This window comes from Protopterus annectens, chromosome 2.part0 (genome assembly GCF_019279795.1).
Source record: "Protopterus annectens isolate FY-2018-M chromosome 2.part0, PAN1.0, whole genome shotgun sequence".
In the NCBI taxonomy this organism is placed as follows: domain Eukaryota; kingdom Metazoa; phylum Chordata; order Ceratodontiformes; family Protopteridae; genus Protopterus; species Protopterus annectens.
Window position 1 is genome coordinate 585,674,891 of NC_056728.1, and position 25,589 is coordinate 585,700,479.

The 25,589-nt window shown below is 36.1% G+C and overlaps 1 protein-coding gene across 14 annotated transcripts in view; it reads left to right on the plus strand.

Moving 5' to 3' along the window:
- LOC122793158 (transmembrane protease serine 11D-like) overlaps nucleotides 1–25,589 on the plus strand; it is a 971,710-nt gene that overhangs the window by 625,792 nt on the left and 320,329 nt on the right. For all 14 annotated transcript variants that reach the window (XM_044060954.1, XM_044060958.1, XM_044060960.1 and 11 more), the window contains one exon: nucleotides 14,069–14,092. In XM_044060954.1, the coding sequence (XP_043916889.1) occupies nucleotides 14,069–14,092 (24 nt within the window). The remainder of the gene's footprint in view (nucleotides 1–14,068; nucleotides 14,093–25,589) is intronic.

Sequence of the window (25,589 nt, forward strand, 5' to 3'; positions counted from 1 at the left end):
AGAGATGCTCAGTGTTGTTCATATACTATTTATATTGTCATAATTTTCAAATGTTTCGAACTATCTCAACATCCAAGTGACGCAGACATAACTGCATAGTCTCATAGGAGAGCTCACGGCTAAGTCATTCAATTCCTGATGAGAGTATGTTTGTAGTAGGAGTGATTACTGAGATATTCTGTTATTTGCAGTGTTCATTGTTACTTAAAAATCCATTTGTAGACCTAGAGTGTAATAAACAATCACTGCAAAGATTTGATTGTGATGAACAATATTCCATTTATGCTTCTGTTAGTAATACATAGTGTAAAGATAGGTACTATTGCTTGAACTGTGGGGATATAACCTGATTTTGTCAAAAGACTTAGGATGCATCCATTGGAAGTCCAGTGCAAATTTCCAAGAGTTTCATTGGAGGGAGTAAATTTAAAGGTGAGGTTTAGACATTGTTAACAGACTTTAGTAGCTATGCTAAACAGACAAATACACATGCACACACACACATACACACACATTAGACATTGTTAACAGACTTTAGTAGCTATACTAAACAGACAAATACACATGCACACACACACACACACACACACACACACACACACACACACACACACACACACACACACACACACACACACACACACACACACGTCTCACACTCACAAACACACGCACCAACACGAGTGTGTGTCTGCATGTGTTTGTGTGTGTGTGTGCGTGTGTGTGTGTGCATGTGTCTGTGTGTGTGTGTCTGCGTGTGTTTGTGTGCATGTGTGCGTGTGTGCGCATGTGCGTGCGTGCGTGCATGCGTGTGTGTGTGTGTGTGTGTGTGTGTGTGTGTGTGTGTATATGCATAAACATATATATGCAGGTATATGTAGAGAGCATGAAAAAGAGTAAAAAAAAGATTGCTATAGCTATAGACAGACAGATAGATAGATAGATAGATAGATAGATAGATAGATAGACAGATAGACAGATAGACATACACATGCCTGTGTGTAAATCAAAGGACCAGTCAATAAATAACCAGTAGGGACTTCACTCAGGTTGTGAATTCTCTGCTTTACTGCAACAGTAGAAGAGCTGCCAGGAATTATTTGAGGAAGTAAGAGGTAAAGGACTCTATGCTTGTGAAATGAAACACTGAGAGCAAGGTGGTACTGAAGCACAGCACTTTAAGATACTGTAACTTTCAGTTTTTTTTTGGTCCACACAAATATTATCACAGAAATGTACATATTTACTTATTTATTCATTTACTGACATTTAATTGCCTGGAAAGTCCAACTGGGTAGAACACCATTTTCAGTGGTAGCCCGGGGAGAAAAGGTCCAAAGTATTATAAAGGTTTTAAGAACAACAATTTTGCAATCTTCAAAAATAAAACAAAAACATCTGCAGTTTAAATGATGAAATACTTAACATTATACAACAAATGCAACCTGATTATATTAATATGTTTTTTTCACAATAAGTGGTAATATTTTATTTTATTTTTATTTATTTTACATTTGTTAACCGGGCTAGTCCAACTGGATACATGTCCATTTTCAGTGGAGGCCCGAGGAGAAAAGCTCCGCTAACTACTACTTAACAAGTTAAAAAAAAAAAAAATATACAGAATTATGCAATAAAAAGAAAACATTTGCTTTAAATTTCTTCCAGAATGTATAGACACAAGAGTACAATATGAGACTTAGCAGGTGAATAAGATTAGATATTTTACTTAGTTACAGTATTACTACATTATACGTGAGAAGCAAAATTAGATTTATGTCTTTTAATAGAGAGAGAGATAGGAATAATTAAGAAATGGAAGTTGTGGTATACTAAAGTTAGGAGGAGAAGGAGAGGGAGGTCAGAAGAGAGGAAGGAGGGAAAAAAGAAAGAAGTTAGCCAGGGTTATAGCAAGAGCATAGCCAGTGGTTGGTTAGGAAGATTTTGAGTTTGTTTTTAAATAGTGGAACTGAGGTCAGGGATGTGAGGTCTGGTGGTAGTTATTCCAAATTTTGCCAACTGAGTTGGAAAATGTGGAGTCACCTGCTATGTTATTTGATAGAGAAGTTTGAATCAGTATTTTGTTAGAGGAGCGAAGGTTCTTCAAATTGGTATAGGGTTTTATAAGGGTGGAGAGCATTGGTGTGTTCTCTAGGTGATGAAGGGCTTTGTGGGCAATTGTAAGTTGATAGTATTGTATTAGGTGGGGTAGTTCCAGCCAACCTAGTTTTGTGAGATTCAAGCAATGGTGAGTCCTATATGGAGAGGCTGTAGCAAATCTGGCAATGTTGTTGTATGATGTGGCTAGTTTATTGAGATTAAACTTAGAAAGATTAGTGTATATGGGGGAAGCATATAATAGGGTAGAGATTAAGTGGGTTCTGGCTATATTAGATCTGGCTTCAGGAGTTAAGCAAGATTTGATTCTGTAGAGAGAACCTAGTTTTCTGTTAGTTGTTTTTATTGTTGAGTTAATATGAAAGTCAAATTTTAGTTGGTTGTCAATAGTAATACCCAAGAGTTTGGTTGTTTGGTCTGGAGTGATGAGTGTGCCATTATTGGATGTGAGTGTGAAATCCATTGAGGGAGACAGGTGTGTGGGTGGAAAGATGAGAAGTTTGGTTTTCTTGGGGTTGAGGAGGAGACAATGATTAGCGAACCATTGCTCTATGGTGGTGAAGGTTTTTTGTGTGAGGGAGTGAAGTTCAGTCTGAGTTGAGGCAGAGCAAATGATGGTAGTGTCATCTGCATATTGAATACAGGTAGATAGGGGTGTGGATAAATGAAGGTAATTTATAAAAATGGAAAACAGAAGTGGACCTATGATGGAGCCCTGAGAGACTCCTATAGAGGTGGGGAGAAGATCAGAGAAATGGTTGTCCCAGAGAACTGCCTGTTTGCGATTTTCGAGATAGGATGTGAACCAGCTTAATGCAAGATTGTCCAGAGAGAGGGATTTTAAACGATGTAAGAGGAGTTGGTGATTAACCATGTAAAAGGCTTTTGACAGGTCAACAAAGAATGCTAAAGAGGGAGTATTATTGTTGCGATTTTTGTTTATAGAGTCTATGAAGGATAGTAAGGCTGTGGTAGTACTGTGGCATGGTCGAAAGCCATGTTGGCAGTTAGCTAGGAGATTGAAGTTTAGTAGGTGGTTAAGTAACTGTTTTTGGATGCATTTCTCCATTATTTTTTGCAAGAGGGGATAGTAAAGCTATGGGGTGGAAGTTGAATACTCCATAGAGTCACCTCCTTTGAAAAGGGGGATAATATATGAGATTTTTCATACTGAGGGGATAGTACTTTCCTTTAAGGTCCTATTAATCAATACAGAGATGGGGTAGGCTATTGCTTTTGCACTTAGTTGGAGGTATTCTGCTGGTAGTTTGTCAGCTGAGGGGGTTGTTGGTTTAAGTTTTTGAAGTAAGGACAATATATAGGAGGTGGGTATAGGTTTAAGATGAAATGGGGAGGTGGAGCTAGGGGTTAATATTTTGGAGGTATCAGGGTTTTGTTGGTTAGCTAGTTTTAGTATAGCTGAAGTAATGAAGGTATTAAAGGCATTAGCTGTTTGTAAAGGAGAGTCAGGGTTAGAGCCTAGTGGATTAGGTGTGACAGCTTTGGCAGGGGATAGCAGTGTGTTAATAGCGGTCCAAAATTTATGTGGTTGGTGAAGGGAAGATTGTTGTAGTTGAGTATAGAAGTTTCTTTTATCTTTTAGGATGGCTTGTTTTGTCATATTTCTTTTTTGTTTAAAAGTGAGATGATCAGTTATGTTTTTAGTGGTTCGCCATTTAGTCCAGGCTTTATTTCTACTAAGGATTAGTTGTCTGGTTGTGTTTGAGAGCCATTTGGCTGTCTTAGCTTTCATTCGTATTGAACGCAAGGGGGCATGGTGTTCAAGGATGTTGAGAAAGGTATTATTGAAATGGTTAACAGCATCATCTATAGGGAGAGCTTTAAGAGGTGACCAGTTAACTTGCATAAGTTCATTCTGAAACAGATTGGGGTCAAAATGTTTTTTACTACGGGAGAATCGAACTTGGGCTGGGATAGAAAAACTAGTTTTATGCCTGATAATATAGGTTAGGGAGTGATCGCTGAGGTCATCTGGGAGGGTTCCTGTTGTATATTTTTCCTGGGGACTATATATGTTACTCATAGCGAACCTGAATAAGAAGGTGTTAAATTTTTCACTTGATAAAGCAGATTTCAATACTTGTAATGAGGCAGTGATGCAGATTAACTAATTTGTTCACATGTATGAATAACTGCTTTTTTCATTTCACTTCATAGCCATGGCTGCTATAAACCTGAGTGTTGCCAAGTATCATTTTCAGTCTGTAATGGTCAAGATAACTCTTATTTTACCTCTCTAAACAAGACTTATTCAAAGTTTAGCATATCTGACTGGCAGATGTAAGTCTGCATTTCATATCACTGACAGCTCCATTACAAATGAAGTTGATAAAAAGTAACAGGAAAGACCATGGACTGGAGAAGGTGCAGTTGTTGTGCTTGAATCATGCAATGTCTCAATAGACTTAGCTAGTGGCCCCTAATGTAGTCTTTTTGAAAGCCTTCATTCCTGCTGGGGTCCTAGCCATGTGGTGCTTGCATAGATGATCTGTTTCTGCAGATATTTAACAATTGCAGCTTTTCACTACACCTTTAATTCTATCTCTGTAACAGGTAACAAAATAAAATACTGCATGAACCCAAAATGCAAAAGAACAGACCTGACCAACTAACAACTGAAAGTTGTTTACACGTTTTAAGACAAAAGCACTCAGTCCATTTTTAATGGTCAAATTTCAATAAACATTCAGTTACTAGTTGATCAGGTCCATTTGTTTGTGTTCTGTGTCTGTAACAGTCCTGCTATGAAACACCAAACAGCAAAATGCAGAGCAACAGAAATATTTAAAACTAATTCCCAGACACATCCAGAGCAACAATGATACTTAAAACGAATTCCCAAAACACAGAAGGGTGAAAAGGTTAACTTCAAGTGTTTTGTACTGGGTGGTAACCCCTCCACACCCCTACCCCAACTTATATATAAGAAGTCACCCCGACTTGAAGAAGGAAGAAATCTCCCAAAAGAAGTGAATCATTGCCGGTGCACACTTTGCACCCGTCCAGTGATTTTCTGTGGAAAATGTGCTGGCACTCTGTTCCCTGACATCTTGCCCTTTCAGAAACAGATGCTTGAGGAATTTCACCATGACCACCAGTAGAGATACCCTCCATAACAGCTGCATTCAGTAAGAAGATGATACATAGAAAACCTTTTGTTGCTAGATGTTAAAAAATGTGCACTATGAATTGATATTATTCACAGTGCAGCTTCAAAGAACTAAAGAATGTAGTGGACTAAGATGGTGATGCTCCTGATCGTGAGTGCTAACTTTACCGTTCATAAAAGTACTGAATCGTACAGAGAAAAGTGAACAAGTTCTTAAAGTGAGGATGTTTTCTATTACAAGTGCTTTCTCAAACAGACCCACCATTTCTTTTCTTCCTTTTCTTTTTTTTTAATCGTTTGCCTCCCGGAGACTGGCCAAAATGTTCTTAGAAACATAAGATTTATCTGAGTATATTGAAATATTTCATTATCACATTCACAGAGGCTCCTGGCATTAACAAAATGAACCAAGCTCTTCTTACTAAACTGGATGTCCATGATTATAACTAGCAACTTACTCGGCGCATTGCCTAGAATTTGAAAACATGGGTAGCAGGTGCAAATCACACCATAGTGATGAACAGTTGGGTAAGGTTAACAAGGTTAACATAAGTTATGCGCAAGAAATTATAACTTAAGGTTCTTTGGGATATTACATTCCTCAGAATGCTCACTGTGGCTTTCAACTTCCAACAACACAAATAGGGAACATTATTTCAACAGACAAAAATGGGAGGCAGTTTTTAACAACCTTAACTTGGATCTCAGTGCTGAATTAAAATCTGTTATATACTTTAAAAATGTTTTAGTGATTGAAAAATATGCTCATTATAATTCAATACATAGATATACTTAAATCTAGTGCCGGATGTGTGGCAAATAAATTAAGTGTAGAATGCAGCCATTTCATGATGCAAAATAAACAAATGTTCCACAATCTGAGGTACATTTAAGAGTCATGACAATCATACCAGTTTTACAATATTCTTCACTGGATTTGTGGTTCCAGTGAACCTGTTACAAGTAACGGTCCACTCTTATGTGACCACTATGCAGAGCACTATGAGACAGTCCAGAAAACAGTAATCATTCAATGATGGTCCTGTTATATATATATTTTTTTATTTTGCTCTCCTAACTCTGTACAATCTCAGGATTTTCTTCCCTGGCTTCTCCCTATAACTCATTTCTGGATGCCTTAATTGCTGTGACCCTTCACAGGGTAGGCTCTCTGACTCATTGGTTGGTTGTCTTCAGTGTTCCTTCTCTACTAACCCCAGGGACTGATGCACCAGTGAGGAAGCAGTGAGCATGGAGCCTGAGAGTCATCATTCTCCTAATGGCCCACTATTTGCCCTAGTTGTGGGCCCAGCTAGTGCAATAACATTTTGATATCATTATTACTCTCTGCATTAAGCTGGGATGAACTGCAGGACTCCTGATGTCCAGTAGAACTCACACAAGCATCAGGAAATCCCCACATTCTCCCTAAAGGATAGGACAGCTGGCTGCCAGCCATGTATCCAATCCTTCTGCCAACCATGCCAGCAGCCAAAGTCCTTTCCTTAGCTCAGGCTGTCAGTAGCCAAAGACACACCTTCCTTCTGTGCCATCAGACCAGTTAGAACAGATGTGCTAAAGCTGCTAGTCCAGCTGTGAGAAATATGTCCGTTCAGTATATCGATGGTCAGCAGTCTACATGTCAAAGAACAGCAAATTAAGGTGTTCAGACATTTAAAAGATGAAATCATTTAGAAGAGCATTCAATCTGAAGAATTCAGACAAATCTTATGATTTAAAATGAAAAAAGCATAAAAAATATAAATTAAAAAATGCAAAGTTAAATCTTTGTCTTTCACTTTTAGCAAAAGTAGATAAAGTTCATAATGGAACAAGACAGTTTTGTTTGCTCCATGATGTAGAATGACAAAGCCGTGACTAAGTTATATACAGCAAAGAATCATTTTAGCAGCACAGTCACTAAAGACACTGTGGGAAGGGGGTAAGTGGTCAATGCCAATTAACAGTGTGGCTTGAATAATCTGCATTTAATGCAAGGGAATACTAGGCCCTTGTGGTGATGTGAGTATCAAAGTCAGCCATTTATGATAGGGGTAAAAGCTAGCAGAAACACCCTTGCACTCTGGCATAAAATCATTAAGGTGCAACTTTCATTTAGTTCCCTGGCCATGGGATTAATAGGGTTCACTCCTGAAATACACACACACACACAGCTCTGGCCTGGGCGGGGGGGGGGGGTGAAACCAGACCTTCAAGTATGGGGACAAAGCAATTCCCACCTTGGAAAATGCACACCTGGAGAGATTTAGGCAAGGGTACAGACTACTATATGGTTGCCTGGATAATGGTTTCCTCTGATTGTCTATGTACACCCATGAAAGCTGAGGTCTATGTACTGAGGGAATGAATTGACTCAAGATTTCTAGAAGAGGGTTGTTGGTGGATAGGCAAAGAAGGAAAAAACAAATATAGAAAAAATATGTTTTATTCATATGAAAGAAGCAGAAACTTGGCTAAATTTCTTCAGAGTTCTTGAAGACTGAGTTATTTATTTTAGCATAAACTATGGAACAGAGACATAATGTTTATTTGTTTTGGATATAGCATTTGAATTATATTAGTCCCTATAAATGGCATTTAGAAGATCCTTAAGGTACATGATGCATGTTTTTTACTAGCAGCTTTTTTAAGTTCAGATGAAAAGATGAATAATCAATATTGCTTCTTTTTCTCAAATAAATGTTATATGCTAATCAGTTTAAACATCAAATTAGTATAGATAGTAAATGTTAGGTAACTCTTGCTTGCATAAAAGAGCGATGATTTTGCTTGTATGTAATATTAGCACCTATTTAACTGTCTGAAGGTACTGTTTTTCCCTTAGAAGGAATCGTTAACAACTGACCTGCACTTCAGTCTGATGGAAAGGGTCTGTTACAATTCTTTCCAGATTATCAATCAGACAACTTACTAACTGTGGCTTAGTTTTTCTCTGCTACCCAACACTGTAGCCAGTCCCAGGTGCTTAATGGATGCCAGCTGCAGTTTTTTTAAGTGTACCTCACATATTTGGTTTTCTGTTTGATTATCATAATTGCTGTTGCAGTGATATTGTTATTTTGTGCTAGTCACTGTGAGTTGCAAGTTTGAATATAGCCTCAGTACCTTAAAATATTAGTATTAAGGGCACCTTTTTAAAAATATATATTAAACACCAGCAGTAGATGTCAGTGATAAAGTAGCAATAACTGTCAATAGCAAATATTTTGTTTACTGGCAGTGCATGTTACCAAGAGGTAGGATACACTTTTTGGTATCAATAATCCTGTCTCTGCCCACCTCCCTCTTTCTGCTGGACAAAGGCCTAACAGTGGCAGCATGACCAGCCTTGCAGAAAGGTGAATGTGGTGGTTGCCTAGGGCACTGCTCTCATAGTCGTGGTAGGGGTACTTTTCTGCTACATATTTACTTAGGTGAACTTGGTGGCTGCCTAGGGCACTGCTCTCATAGTCATGGTAGGGGTGTTTTTCTGCTATATATTTACTTAGGTGAACTTGGTGGCTGCCTAGGGCACCAGTCTCATAGTCATGGTAGGGTTGCTTTTCTGCTAGATATTTACTTATTTTCTAAAAGTAGAAGAAAGATACCCAGACAGTTGCAATAGTAGAAGAAAAATGAGGGTCTCATAAAAAAGAATTTACAGTCATATTTAGACATCCAACCAATACATGTTGGTCCATATGAATTGCAGAGGGATTCAATTCTGGGCCCGTTGTGGTTGCTGCAAAGACCACGTTTGGCAAACATGAAAGACTGAAACAATACTAATTTCATGAACTCTAGTCATACCCTGATTTAGGAATGGGAACCATGGGATTAGAAACCCAAAAGCAATTAAAGCTAGATGGACAACACAAGTATCCCTCTTTCACGTAATAACTAGAGTATGGGTAAAATGCTTTCAAAAGGAAGAAGATATTATTCAGATTAGTCATCAAAGGCATTTTATTAAAGTCTGTTCTGAAGCTTATCATTCAGTCCTAATATGTGATGTGAAGAAGAAATAATTTCTGAAGGATGGTTCTTAATAAAACTTAGTGATAGCAGCCTGGATAGAGCTTTGATAGTCTTGGATCCAGGATGTTCCAACAATCATTTTTTTTTTCTGCATCATTATATTGCTGTGGGAGTTGGATCTTACCCATACTAGAATGGAATATACGGGAGTGGAGGTCTGTAGCGTCATTATATCATATACAATTATAGAGGCCAGTAATCTTTAATTTATAAACAAAATAATTTTAAAAACTGTATTATTGAATGAGTTTAGAGAAAAGGTAATATATTACATGTGTTTTTGCTAATGGTAGTGGGTTCAGTAGCCCAGTTAAGAGAGCCATGCTCTTTATTATTTGACAAGGTTGAAGATGGAACATATTTATTTCAGGAAATAAATTTGGTTGTAAGGGACATCAGAAAAAGAATATGTGCTTATTCCTCTAATTTAGAACAAGGCAAAAACAAAAATGGTAGTGTTAATAATATAAATCTCATGCAACCAATCAAAGGACGAACAGATAGAACCTTGCTCACCCAGAATCAATGGCAATCATCTAAGTATGTAATAAGAGTTATTTATGCCCCCATTTAAATTAGGGATTTTCCTGGCAGCTAACAAGTCTGCGTAAAGTATCCCTTTAGATTCTAATAATAGCCTGGGACTTTTAACATAATAATTGATTTGGAACTAAAAAGGATGAGTGAAAAAGAAAATTAGTATTACAAAATGCATTTCTTAATCTTAAGAATTTCTGTTCCACTTATAGTTGTGTACATTATTTAGGATATATTATCCTATACAAAAATATTTACTCATGTTTACCCTAAAATAAGTATTTTTTCTAGAACAGATACAGTATTTATTTCAGAGAATTTCATAAATATTTTCAAGAATAGAATATTTATTTCAGCAATTTAATACACTCAGTAGATAAACACAAATTAGGAATAGCAATGTGATCAAACAACTCTGAGTTGCAATATTTCTTACATTTTATTTAAACAATCACAGTACTTGTTTTCTAATATTAGGAGGGGACACTTTAAGGATAAGTGTAAATAGTTGAACATGAATTCATGAATTTGGAGAAAATAATTTCCAGCAGTGGTAAACATTCCAGGACAAGTGAATTATCTTTATAGTCTACATTGTAAAGAAAATTAAATATTTACATAAAAACAAAAGTGAAAAGTTACAAACAGAGTGAAAACTAAAAAGGGGTCTAAAATGTGTGGCATTTTACTGGAGCTTAATTTTTCCAAGTTTTTCCATAGTTGGGAACAAAACTTAAAAGAAATTTACCTCCCTATTAGCAGAAGATGCGTCAGTAATATAGATATTCCATTGTACCTGTATATGCTAGAATTTAATGAAATTGGTAAATAATAATCAAATTCATAGAATAAAATATAACTTGCACAAAGGACCCACATTCGTACAGAGTTATTTATGAAAAGGTTTAAGACTATTACACAAAGCCATAGAATCAGACTCCATACCATTGGTATTAAGGAGTTAGCAAGCAGCAAAAGTCCAAACACGTCACTCTTTCAGACATAAATCTTTGGACTAACAAACTGAAGCAGTGGTTAATGAAACAAAAACAAAAAAATAAACTTCTGTCCTATATGTCTTAACCTTAATATTGTATATAACCAACAAAAGCAGATGGAACTTTTATACTGCAGTTATTACAGTATTATTTTCTTCCACCCCTACTCAGTTACCAGAAACAGGCCAATGTATTAATTCTTAGAGTTCAAGGAATTTCTGGTACCTTATTGGTCTAGCCAAGAATAGTATTATCTCTTAAAGATCAAGAAAGTCAGATATAATGTTAGGTTACAGGTCTAGTCAAAATCATACAAATTCTGAAAGATCAAGAGAAATCTGATACAATATCAGGTTGCAGTCAATTTCCCCTTTTAAATGCAGGTTATATGGATGAGGCTATAGTAGTTAACCATTATTTGCTAGAAGGAATAAGTCAAGTAATTTCACTTTCACCAATGTTGGCTCATTCTAGACTGACAGTTTATCTAACTAAATCAGATGATTCAGACTATAATCACAGAGACACAAAACAAGGTTCTCAACATTTGAAAACTGCTTTATTAGTGGTACTCACACAAAAGACATTTAACTTTGAAAAACAATGTTTTATTTAAGAAGGCCTAGCAGAATTGTGGTTCCCATCTCAAGCTGTAACCATAATAAAGTGCATGTTTCATAACCTAGATGTGCACTTGCATATCAATAATAAGTGTATCTTCAGTGTAACTGGGACAGGCAGGGCTGTACAGTCCTATTTGTTGTTTATTTTAGAAATTAAACCAATACTGCAGTTAATTCAGAAGCATAAATGAATGTACTCCTCAGATCCTAAATTCTGACTTCTAAATTGCTAGATGTTTAAGATGTTTTATTAGGATTAATTCAATACAGCACATACATTTGATTAATATTTCTGTTCAAAAATTAAACTGTTTAATTAAAGTAAAATCAAAAATTAACTTCTTCTTTTTCTTCTTCTTTTGGCTTTTTCCTGGTTAGGGGTCGCCACAGTGGATCACCTGTCTGCTCATGATTGGCAGTGGAGTTTTACGGTGTTGAGTTGCCAGCCCGGCACCCAACCTTCCACAGAAGGCACACACACACACACACACACACACGCACTCACACCTAGGGCCAATTTAGAGTGTCCAATCCACCTACAGCATGTCTTTGGGATGTGGGAGGAAGCCGGAGCACCCGGAGGAAACTGACGCGACCACAGGGAGGACATGCAGACTCCACACAGAAGGCACCCCAGCTGAGGATTGAACCGGAGAACCTCTTGCTGTGAGGCGAAAATCAAAAATTAACTAAACGTATTAAAAACTCCTTTGGTCTAAAACATTATTATTTATGATGTACATACTGGTCATCAATAACTCTGTAACCATATTTTCTAGAAGATTTAGGGGTTGGTATACTTTTTAAAATGAATCACTTCATGAAAGAAAGGCAACTAAATAACATGAAACTGAAACTGTCCATTAAATGAGCCATCCAATGCAATATTTTATGTGCCATCCCTATTAGCATTCTGAATAAATATTTCATATATAGACTATAATCCAAAATATTTGAAATGCTGCAGAGGGATTGGTGCATAGGTACACTGGTGATGGTCTTATGTGGTGAATGAACTACAACTTATTTCAGGAAACACAGCAGTTACTGGGAAGATCTGTTTGAAATGGCAAAAATTTTAATATTAGCTCCTTCTCATTTTTCTAATAAAGAACAAAGTAATTGTAATACCCTCTGTCATGAACACATTAATATTAACCTATCGGTATCAAAAGTATGCGATATTTCCTATAAATAACCTGTGAGTAATTTTCTTCATATTTTCCATTTAGAGCAAATGATAGAATGTTATTCTTAAAGATTTCTTGGGTAGTAGATTATCTTGTGGTGGTTGTAACTTTCCAGTAAAGTTGCATATTAATTTGTCACTTGGGTTACAGATGGATGAAATTAAAAGGACCTGAAATTAAAAGGTTTCTAATAGAAGAATTAAAGGCCTTTGAAGGCATGTCTTTTATAACAAATGAAAGTCTATTAGTTGCCAACCTAGCACTGACTGTGCTGTAGGTTTTATTGAGTTTTGTCTGAGTGGATAGAAAAGCGAGGTAAGAACAACTGGCTACAGTTTGCAAAAGTAAAACTTCAGGATAACAACATTTTGATTTATAAAGTATATAACAGGGTGCCACTGACTGACAAGCCACATACTAGATGTTGGAAGCAATGATATTAAGGAGGATGATAGCAGGGAAACAAATTGAAATTCAGAGAACATGGAGGAGGAGTTAATAAAACTCATAGGAAGTTTAAATGGAAAAAAAACTTTCTGCAAGAAGAACATCATAGAAGAGGTTGAAGTCCTGTTATAAACTCAGTGTAAATGGTGTGTGTACCAGGGGACTGAATGGGGGTGCCTGTGCAAAGCACTGCATGGGCCACCACTGGTGAGAATTGCGTTGATTAGCACTTGCGGTACACAACATGCAAATTAACTAACAATGAGTTAATTCCTTATTGTGGCTAATATGTCTCAAAATTGCTGTTTTTCATGACTGCATTTACTAGCCCTGTTTACTGCAAGGAAAAAAAACAGGTATGTACAACTGGGAGAGAAGACAGGAACCCCTATAAAATAAGCATCTGATTTCAGTAATTGCACTTGGTGCATTTTGCTCATGTAATATTGAATATAATATGCTGTAATATTTACACCTCTGAAACAAACAGAAAAATCATCAAATTACATAATGTGGGGTGTACCAACAAGTGTATTTTTGTTCATTAAAGTGTAAACATTCAAGCTGGTTGAGATGCATTCTACACTCCTTGAGCCGCACAGCACACTCTGAATTAGTATTTTATCTTCTTGTGAAAAAAAAAATGATACCTGGAAAAAGATTTAAAGTTAATGAATATTTAACTGACATTTATATTAATTATTTTGTATGCCAGTACGTTGCTTGAAATAAGCACATCACTCTCAGGAATTCTCTAACCTGTTATATTCTGTATTTACTCTAAGAGAAGACTTAGGTAGTATCACTTCAGATAGGAAGATAACATTTTAGAAAATGAATGTCAGTAAAGTCAATTATTTTTTGTCAGATGATGACTCATCAAAATGTGCTGGTCATGCATTACATCGCAGCTGTAATTACATAGTTAATGTCTTTTCATCTAAACCAAATATATAAATATTCATTTTATTTTTTTTTTCATTTCAGTGCCTGATGTGACAACACCTGCAAGTAAGTATTTTTTTTTCAAAGTATCTTTAATTACTTTTGCAGATTGCTGTCATTGATAAAACATTGATAAACAGGATGATATCTAAAAAAACACAAGATTTAACTCAATGAACACTGATTATACCTCCAGGAATCTCTCTAGGAATATCCTACAGATGCTTCTAGGCATCTACTGATTCCTATTCTTAGTTAGATTAGTAGTTCTAATGTCATCCTACATGCAAGTAGTTTAAATATTTCATCTTAAAGTTTATTTGATGGGCAATACAACTGAATAAATATTTGACCTCTGTGTAGTGCAGCTAAAGAGATGCTCAGTGTTGTTCATATACTATTTATATTGTCATAATTTTCAAATGTTTTGAACTATCTCAACATCCAAGTGACACAGACAGAACTGCATAGTCTCATAGGAGAGCTCACGGCTAAGTCATTCAATTCCTGATGAGAGTATGTTTGTAGTAGGAGTGATTACTGAGATATTATATGTTATTTGCAGTTTTCTTAAAAATCCATTTGTAGACCTAGAGTGCAATAAACACAGTCACTGCAAAGATTTGATTGTGCTGAACAATATTCCATTTATGCTTCTGTTAGTAAAACATAGTGTTCTAAAGATAGGTACCATTGTTTGAACTGTGGGGATATAACAGTGCAGCACAAACATTAGATGACCTACACTCCCTGACTCAACAGTCCTTCTCTCAAGCCGTGACTTGGTTCACTAACTCTCAGCCAATCCTGAATCCAAATAAAACAAAACTTCTCCTATTCAACAAAGGTAGATCCAGTCTCCCATATGATACCTCCACCATCATATCCAGTAACAAAATAACAATCAGCCCTACCTCCCATAAACTCTAAGGGGTAGAAATAGATTGCAACCTTAAGTATGACATTCATATAGCTCAAACTATCAAAAAGGTTCATTAAAAGCTCGGTCTCCTTTATCGAATAAAAATTTTCTTACCAAACAAACTAAAGCCACCATAGCCAGAACACATCTGCTGTCTGACCTCCTCTACACATCTCCAATACTTACTAATCTCTGCAAAACTGACCTACACAAGCTAGAAACCTGCTATAACAAGACTGCTAGATTTGCTACTAAAACCCCATGTAAGACCCATCACTGTGTAGCTCTCAAGCAACTGGGGTGGCTTGAGCTACCTCAGCTATTGAAACTCAACCGATTGTCATTTGCACTTAAAATTTACTACCAACCAACTAAAACTCCAGCTCTACAAAATGTCATTATACCTTATTCCACCACTAGAACCATAAGATCCAGCACCCAAATCCACCTAGAAGTCATTAAACATAACAATGATGTAGGAAAATCTCTCTTTAGCTATTCCACAGCTAAAGCCTGGAATTCCTTACCTTACCACCTAACCTTCATCTGCTCATCTACCCAATTCAAAAATCTTCTCAAAGCATACTCTATGGATTCCTAGTTATGCTCCTGTGACTCCCCAGGATAAGCATTGTTCAGCTACTCATCCCCCATCTAAACCTAATCTCAATCTAATTTCCATAGAGCAAATAATCTGCCAAACATGTTTACTATAATTGCACCATCTACCTGAATATATACTAAAAACACTATACTTGTCAAATAACATTCAAAGCTTCTATATGAAGTATTATACTGGCACTATGTACATATGTAACTATCTACTACAGTTCCTCATTGTGTTCTGATATGTGAAAATATCTGCAAATGTTTTTCATTGTATTTCTGCTGTATGTCATTTTTTGCCAACTATTATTAATAGATATCTATGCTATATAACCTAATGATCTGTACTTTTTTGACCTGTAAAACCCTGAACTGTGTAATATGTGATTTGTAATCGTTGACCTGTGTAGAACTGTCTAAAATGTATCTGGAGCTTTCTCCCCAGGCCTCCACTGAAAAAGGACCTGTGTCCAGTTGGACTTTCCCGGTAAACAAATGTAAAATAATAAATAAAATAAATAACCTGATTTTGCCAAAAGACTTAGGATGCATCCATTGGAAGTCCAAGTGCAAATTTCCAAGAGTTTCATTGGCGGGAATAAATTTAAAGGTAAAGTTTAGACATTGTTAACAGACTGTAGTAGCTATGCTAAACAGACAAATAAACACACACACACACACACACACACACACACACACACACACACATACCAACACGTGTGTGTGTGTGTGTGTGTGTGTGTGTGTGTGTGTGTGTGTGTGTGTGTGTGTGTGTGTGTGTGTGTGCGTGTGTGCGTGCATGTGCATGTGTGTTTGTGTGTGTGTGTGTATGCATATAGATATACATGCAGGTATATGTAGAGAGCGTGAAAAAGAGTAAAAAAAAAGATTGCTATAGATGGATAGATAGACAGATAGATAGACATCCGCATGCCTGTGTGTAAATCAAAGGACCAGTCAATAAATAACCAGTAGGGACTTTACTCAGGATGTGAAGTCTCTGCTTTACTACAACAGTAGAAGAGCTGCCAGGAATTATTTGAGGAAGTAAGAGGTAAAGGACTCTATGCTCGTGAAATGAAACACTGAGAGCAAGGTGGTACTGAAGCACAGCACTTTAAGATACTGTAGCTTCCAACTTATGCTTTTTTTTTTTTTGGTTCACACAAATATTATCACAGAAATTTATATATTTGGGATCACAGCATCATATGAGATTACTAGGCTATTGACCCAGAGGCTATATCAAGCGTAGCAGTTTCATCCCAACATAATTCCATATAAATTACTTAATTAATTAATTGAAGTTTGATTACTGGAAAAGTCCAACTGGATAGATGCCCATTTTCAGAGGAGGCCCAGGAAGAAAAGCTCCAAATTATTACAAAACATTTTAAGAGCAATAATTTTACAATCTTCAAAAATAAAACAAAAACATCTGTAGTTAAAATAATGAAATACTTAACATTATACAAAAAATGCATCCTGATTAAATTAATGCTTTTTCACAGTAAGTGGTAATATTTTTACTCATAGCAAACCTGAATAAGAAGGTATTAATTGTTACATTTGATAGAGCAGATTTCAATGCGTGTAATGAGGCAGTGGTGCAGTGAAAAGCTGTAATTGTTAAACTAATTTACTCACATGTATGAATAACTGCTTTTTTTCATTTCACTTCAAAGCCATGGCTGCTATAAACCTGAGTGCTGCCAAGTATCATTTTCAGCCCACAATGGTTAAGATAACTCTTATTTTCCCTCCCTAAACAAGGCTTATTCAAGCATATCTGACCGGCAGATGTAAGTCTGCATTTCATATCACTGACAGCTCCATTACAAATGAAGCTGATAAAAAGTAGCAGGAGAGACCATGGACTGGAGAAGGTGCAGTTGTTGTGCTTGAATCATGTAATGTCTCAATAGTCTTAGCTAGTGGCCCCTAATGTAGGCTTTTTGAAAACCTTAATTCCTGCTGGGGTCCTAGCCATGTGGTGCTTACATAGATGATTTGTTTCTGCAGATATTTAACAATTACAGCTTTTCACTACACCTTTAATTCTGTCTCTGTAACAGGTAACAAAATAAAATACTGCATGAACCCAAAATGCAAAACAACAGACCCAACCAACTAATAACTGAAAGTTGTCTACACGTTTTAAGACAAAAGCACTCAGTCCATTTTTAATGGTCGAATTTCAATAAACATTCAGTTACTAGTTGATCAGGTCCATTTGTTTGTGTTCTGTGTCTGTAACAGTCCTGCTATGAAACACCAAACAGCAAAATGCAGAGCAACAGAAATATTTAAAACTAATTCCCAAGACACATCCAGAGCAACAATGATACTTAAAACAAATTCCCAAAACACAGAAGGGGGAAAAGATTAACTTCAAGTGTTTTGTACTGGGTGGTAACCCCTCCACACCCCTACCCCAACTTATATATAAGAAGTCACCCCGACTTGAAGAAGGGAAAAATCTCCCAAAATAAGTGAATCATTGCCGGTGCACACTTTGAAATCACCCGTCCTGTGATTTTCTGTGGAAAAAGTGCTGGCACTCTGTTCCCTGACATCTTGCCTTTTCAGAAACAGATGCTTGAGGAATTTCACCATGACCACCTGTAGAGATACCCTCCATAACAGCTGCATTCAGTAAGAAGATGATACATAGAAAACCTTTTGTTGCTAGATGTTAAAAAATGTGCACTATGAATTGATATTATTCACAGTGCAGCTTCAAAGAACTAAAGAATGTAGTGGACAAAGATGGTGATGCTCCTGCTGTTGAGTGCTAACTGTACCATTGATAAAAGTACTGAAGCTACAGAGAAAACTGAATGATTTCTTAAAGGTGAGGATGTTTTCTCTTACAAGTGCTTTCTCAAATAGATCCACCATTTTTTAATTCCTTTTCTTTTTTTTTTTTTCTTTTGCCTCCCAGAGATTGGCCAAAATGTTCTTAGAAACATAAGATTTATCTGAGTATATTGAAATACTTCATTATCACATTCACAGAGGCTCCTGGCATTAAAGAAATGAATCAAGCTCGCCTTACTAAACTGGATGTCTTGACTATAACTAACAGCTTATTCTGGCAAAGTGCATTGCCTAGAATTTGATTTCAGGTGTAACTCACACCATAGTGATGAACAGTTGGGTAAGCTTAGTCATGAATCCATTGACTTCAAGTTATGCGCAAGAAATTATAACTTAAGTTTCTTTGGGATATTACATTCCTCAGAATGCTCACTGTGGCTTTCAACTTCCAACCACACAAATAGGGAACATTATTTCAAATGGGAGGAAGTTTTTAACAACTTTAACATGGATCTCAGTGTTGTATTAAAATCTGTTATATACTTTAAAAATATTTTATTGATTGAAAAATATGGTCATTATAATTCAATACATAGATATACTTAAATCCAGAGCTGGATGTGTGGCAAATTAATTAAGTGTAGATTAGAATAGTGACCTTTCATGATGCAAAATAAGGAAATGTTCCACAGTCTGAGGTATAGACTTTAAAATAAAGATTTCCCTTGCAGCTAGCAAGTCTCAGTGAAGTATCCCTTTAAATCTAATAATGGATTTGGAACTAAACAGGATGTGTGAAGAAGAAAATTATTATTACAAAATTACTTTCTTAATGTAAAGAATTTCTGTTCCACTTATAGTGGCATAAATTATTTAGGACATAGGAATCCCAAATAAAAATATTTACTCGTGTTTACTTTAAGTATTTTTGTAGAAAAGATACAATATTTATTTCAGAGAATTTCATAACTATTTTCCAGAATAAATACTATCTTTACTTCAGACAATTTCATATCCTCAGTAGATAAACATAAATTAGGAACAGGGATGTGGTCAGATTACTCTGAGTTGCAATATTTCTTAAAATGTATTTAATAAACAATCACAGTGTTTGTTTTCTAAGATTATGAGGGAACACTTTAAGGATAACTGTACATAGTCAACCCTGAATTCATGAATTTAGAGAAAATAGTTGCCAGTGGAACACTTTAAGGATAAGTGTACATAGTCAAACCTGAATTCATGAATTTAGAGAAAATAGTTCCCAGTAGTTGTAAACATTCTAAGACAAGTGAATTATCTTTACCAACTACATTGTAAACAGAATGAAATACATAAAAAGCAATAAGTTACAAACAATAAAAATGAAAAAGGGGTCTAAAATGTGTGACATTTTACTGGAGCTTAATTTTTCCAAATTTTTCTATACCAAGCAACAGCTGAGAATAAACTTAAATGAAATTTACCTACCCATTACCTACTAACAGAAAAAGCTCGCAAATGTATATATTCCGTTGTACCTGTATAGGCCAGAATTTTAATGAAATTGGTAAATAATCAAATTCACAGGAAAAAAAAATAAAACTTGCACAAAGGAAGATAATCAAGCCTACATTCATATAGAGTTCTTTATGAAAAGGTTTAAGAGTTTTACACAAAGCCATATAATCAGACTGCCATACCATTGGTATTAAGGAGTTAACAAACACAAAAGTCCAAACACGTCACTCTTTCAGACATAAATCTTTGGACTAACAAACTGAAGTAGTGGTTAATAACACAAAAACACAAAACTTCTGGCTTATACGTCTTGACCTCAATATTGTGTATAACCAACAAAAGCAGATGGATCTTTTACACTGCAGTTATTACAGTATTCTTTTATTCTAACCTCACTCAGTTATCAGAAATTGTCAAATGCATTAATTCTTAGAGTTCAAGGGAAATCTGGTAGATTATTGGTCTGACCAAAATAATGTTATTTCTTAAAGATCAAGAAAGTCAGATATAATGTTAGGTTAATGTTCCAGCCAAAATCATATTAATTCTGAAAGATCAAGATAAGTCTGATACAATATCAGGTTGTACTTAATTTCCCCTTTTAAATGCAGGTTATATGGATGAGGCTATAGTAGTTAACCATTATTTGCTAGAAGGGATAAGTCAACTAATTTCTCTTTCACCAATATTGGCTCATTCTAGACTGACAGTTTATTCAGCTATATCAGATGATTCAGACTATTATCAGAGAGACACAACATTTGGAAACTGCTTTATTAGCAGAACTCACACAATTTTTTTATTTAACAGAACTGTGGTTCCCATCTCAAGCCATAGCCATAGTAAAGTGCAAGTTTCATAACCCAGATGTGCACTTGCATATCAATAATACGTTTATCTTCAGTGTAACTGGGACAGGCAGGGCTGTACAGTCCTATTTGTTGTTTATTTTAGAAATTAAACCAATATTGCAGTTGATTCAGAAGCAGGGGTGGCTAGTGTTATTGGACTGCAGGTTTGCAGTCCCCCCAGCTGTAAAATGAAAAGAACAGAAATCTAGCTGCAAGTTCTGCACATGTGTGCTTTCCTATCCAGACTGCCCTCTAACCAGTCTGGATTACAAACAGAAGGCAATCAGTGTAGATGCCCCAGAAGTCTATGTGGTTACAAACTGCATCGAATGCAAGGAAAACGGACTGCAATGTCTGCATTCTACAGAGCAACTGATTGGCTCCCAGCACTCCCGGCTTGTAAATGATGCACTCTGGCTTCCAGTACACATGCACTCTGAGACTGACTGCTGCAAGGGAGTAATGGCGGCTTCAGACTCTGACTTTTTGTTTGACCTCGGACTGATGGACTGACTGCTGCAAGGGAGTAATGGCGGCTCCAGACTCAGATTTTTTGTTTGACCTCAGACTGATGCTGTAATTCAGAAGCTCTGCATGACCTCAGATGTATGCTCTGCAAGGAATATATCAGAACCACTCTCGGACTGACGGGATGGCTTGGAAGCAAGCATTCTCACTGGTAGGGAATATATACAGGTAACGTTAATTCAGAAGCTCTGCAAGGAACAATCTCAGACAGACAGGGAACTGAAGCAAGCAAAGGTGTGTGTGTGCGTGTGTGTGTGTGTGTGTGTGTGTGTGTGTGTGTGTGTGTGTGTGTGTGTGTGTGTGTATGTGTAAAATGTCCCAATTCAATATTCCTGGTGGCAACTTTCCAAGATTATACAAGCAATGTTTAAAATGTGTCTCTGTTTTTTGGGCTTTTGGCTCCCCTCCCCCCAATAAATTTTGGCTTATGCCAGATTTCTTGTGCTGCAAAGTCGAGTGATACAATTGAGTGTCGAGTGGATTTTACAAGGAGCTGAGAGCTTGAAGAGAAGTCTAATGCTGCTTATGCCAAGTCTACTTGTATTGTTAATAGCACAACAGGTAGTGTACTTTCTTTCACTGCAAAGGCTGTGGGTTCTACTCCCACAGTATGTAGATGCATTACTGTACTGTGTTGTACATTTAAAGGGGGTGGATGCTGCAGTCCTGAGAATGTCCTCTTTGGCAGAGATACCTAGTAACTATGAACTCTTTATCAGTTTGCCATCTATTCCCTATTGCAATATTACTAGCTTATCATTTTTAATGCAACATAGGCAATGTATTCCTCATGGGCAACAGGCACTTTATTTCTAGATGAAACAATGAAATATAAAGTTGTTTGCTAGTAGCAACCTCTTCATTAGTTACAGATATCTTTAATATGGAATTATTTTGATGAATTTTACTTCTGCAGAGATTGTTCATATTTACTGATACTGGTGGATTGTAGAAGTTTGAGTAGACTTTTAAGATGGAAATGTTCTGAATTGGTCAGTTTTATCATTATTGGTGCATGCATTTTGTTTCATTGTTTACAACATGGGAAGGATTTAAACAAATAGCTAGAAAGCAACTTTGGGCACATAAATATATATGCTATTCCATGAAGCAAAAAACGGCACAGAAGGATACTTGGAAACTGATATCCGAATACATTTTGTCATGACAATACCTCATAATTAAGTATTCAACCCAATTAGATATAGATGAGACTTGTATATAGTTAGTTGTAGTATGTAGGATCTTTTCTGTTATAGAGATGTTTTGGATGTTGTTATTTTTGTTTTGCCATAATCCTAATAAAAAGAGTGTTAAAAAAATGCCCTCTAACAACTGTACTGTATTAAACAAGGGATATAATTTAATACAAATCAGGAAGGTGTTTATTGATTATCTGATCAGCTCAGGTACGCCCCTCCCAGTTCTTGGTTGGATGTGTTTGATTAGGAACCAGTTAAATCAACTGTCTACAAGCACAAACTTTTTTGTTACTGAATATTTTCACTAAGTCTGAATGCTACTGAAAGTGATGAATCCAGATTGAAGCAATCACTTCTCTTTGATCTTCATTTTTATTTTGGTGGGGTACTTATTGTACACACCTAGAGAGCTAAGTCCATCATGTAGGATTTCTGCTGCACAATTCTCCTGGCTGAACTATACCTCTCAAGTGTCCAGATTTTTGCAGAATGAATAGATTTTTGCTTCTTATTTTTGGCTTGTTCCTCATAAAATTTGTGGTTTTGTGGCAAATCATTTAGGATTGAAGTCACTTAAGAATGACAGACATTGAGTTTCAGACTTCATACCCTTCAGAAAAAAGCATGCTAAAGCAAGACCTGTTATTCTATCAACTGTCTGAGTTTATACAAGAGCAACTTTTAGCACTGTTTGTTTGTTCCCCAATATATTTGGCATTGTCCAGATTTCCTGCATTGAGGTTGAGAGGTACACGCAAATAAATCGCTTTATAGAATTAGGTATATCCAAACCTCTCAACTGTCCCCAATTTTGGCTGAAAAAGTTGCTCTCCCCCTAATAATCCCTCCGCAAAATGACAATTTTGGAAGAAACATGTAGGGTTTACAATTAATAAATAATGTTAATGATCAGAGCTGCAGATTACTTTTATTTTAGAAATGCACATAGATTCTCTTATTTTGTCACCTGCTCAGCTTAACAGTACTACTATTAAAAATTGTCCCTTTTCTGACAGGTTCCCAGCTGTATTGTGTGGCTATTTTATATTTTTGCATCACATTTTTTGTCCATTTTGTCATAAAATTGTGGTTTTCTGGCAAATTAGTGGCAAATCATTAAAGATTGAAGTTAGAAAATAATGACAGACATTTGAGTTTCAGAGTTCATACCCTTCAGAAAATTCATACTAATGCAATACCTACTATTTTATTATCCTTCTAAGTTTATAAGAGCAATATTCATCCTTATTTTTGGGCCTTTGTCCCACTTCTATTTATGGCTTTTTCCAGATTTCTTGCTCTGAGGTTGAGAGGTATGACAAATAAGTCAGGGCCATCACTGTCAGCCAGAGACATTTCAAATTGTGACATACTTGTATCCCACTCCCCCATGTAGTGACTCTGGATGTGTCCAAGTAAGGCAAGGAGCAGTTATGCAGTATAAGTATGCCAAGTATCCCCCCATCCAAGGTAAACACAAGTACTACAGTGGCTTTTCATCTATCCTTAATTTTGCAGAATGTTCTGGTTTTCTGTCATATTTTTATACTGTTGATTTATGCTTCTTATTATTCAGAAAATGCATGTTGTTGCAATGCCTGTTGCTCTGTGTTTAAGTAGCAATGCTCTAATGACCATCAAGTAAGCTTGTCTGGGATTGTAAGATGCAAGTAGATTTTAATAAGCATACTGTTAAAGAATTATCAACATTGAAAGCCTTTTTGTTGTTGCCATGCAGAAAATATTTACATAACTAGATAACATATAAGCCTTAGGTATTGAAAGGCATATGACAGTATTTGTAATAAAGGACAGGATTGCAGTATTTTCAGAGTCTCATTACATTTGTTGGAGACTTGCAGTCATCTTTGCAGGCTTTACCTGTAAACTAAACAGAATGCCAGTCTATCTTGTGTGGTCCATAACCTGTGCAGTAATCATTTAAGCAATTTATCTTGAGCTTGTTTCTTGTTTGCTGTTCATTTTTTACTTTGATCATGTTTTCCCCATGAACCAAGTAGATAACTTTTTTTAAGGCAGCAATGCAGCAGGTCTTTTTTGGATAAGAAACATTTTTACAAGGGGGGTAATCAGTATTACAGAGTTTGCTACTTTCAGCATGTTACTTGGTAGGTTTATAAAGCTGAATATAAATCATAATTAGAACTGCAGTGCAAGGAGAAGTGGTTGAGTTGAGTGCTGTTTGTTTCTTATACTTTATTTCAACTGGCATTCCAATAATGTATTTAAAAAGTAATTTATTTTTTCATGCCTCGCAACCTTTTTGTTTCCATCTAGATATTAAGTAAGCTGTCATGTAGCCAATGCATTGAAATTTTTTTTTTCTTCTCCACTTCATTTTGTCTTGATTGGACTCCCATAATGAGGGTTTGGCACCCAGGGCAGCGTATTGAATTAAAGTCCCAGTTTTGTGGTTTTGAGTATAGCTGTGCCCCTTTCTAGTTGGCCACACCCCTTCCCATTGGCCACATACATTCAGCTGTCTCCTGCAGCTCCCCTTTGATTTGAAGTCACCAGCTGCCACTCTTCAGAAGCATGAATGAATATATCCCTCAGATCCTAAATTCAAAGCTCTTATTTTCTAGAAGTACAAAATGTTTTAGTTAGCAGGATTACATCAATATAGCATATACATTTGATTAACTTTTCCATTCAAAAATTAACTATTTAATTAAAGTAAAATCAAAAATTACTTAAACATATTCAAAAGTCCTTTGATCTAAAGTTATGCATACTGGCTATCTGTAAACCTGTAACCATTTTTTCTAGAAGATTTAGGGGTTGGTGTACTGATTGAAATTAATCACTTCATAAAAGAAAGGCAGCTAAATAACATGAAAGTGAAATTGCCCAGCAAAAGAGCCATCCAATGTAATATTTTATGTGTCATCCCTATTACCATTGTGAATAAATAGTTCAGATATAGACTATAATCCAAAATAGTGCATAGACTGGCGATGGTCTTATGTGGTGAATGAACTACAGCTCGTGTCAGGAAACACAGCAGTTACTGGGAAGACCTGTTTGAAATGGCAAACATTTTAATATTAGCTTCTTCTCATTTTACTAATAAAAACAAGGTAATTGTAACATCCTCTGTCATGAACACATTA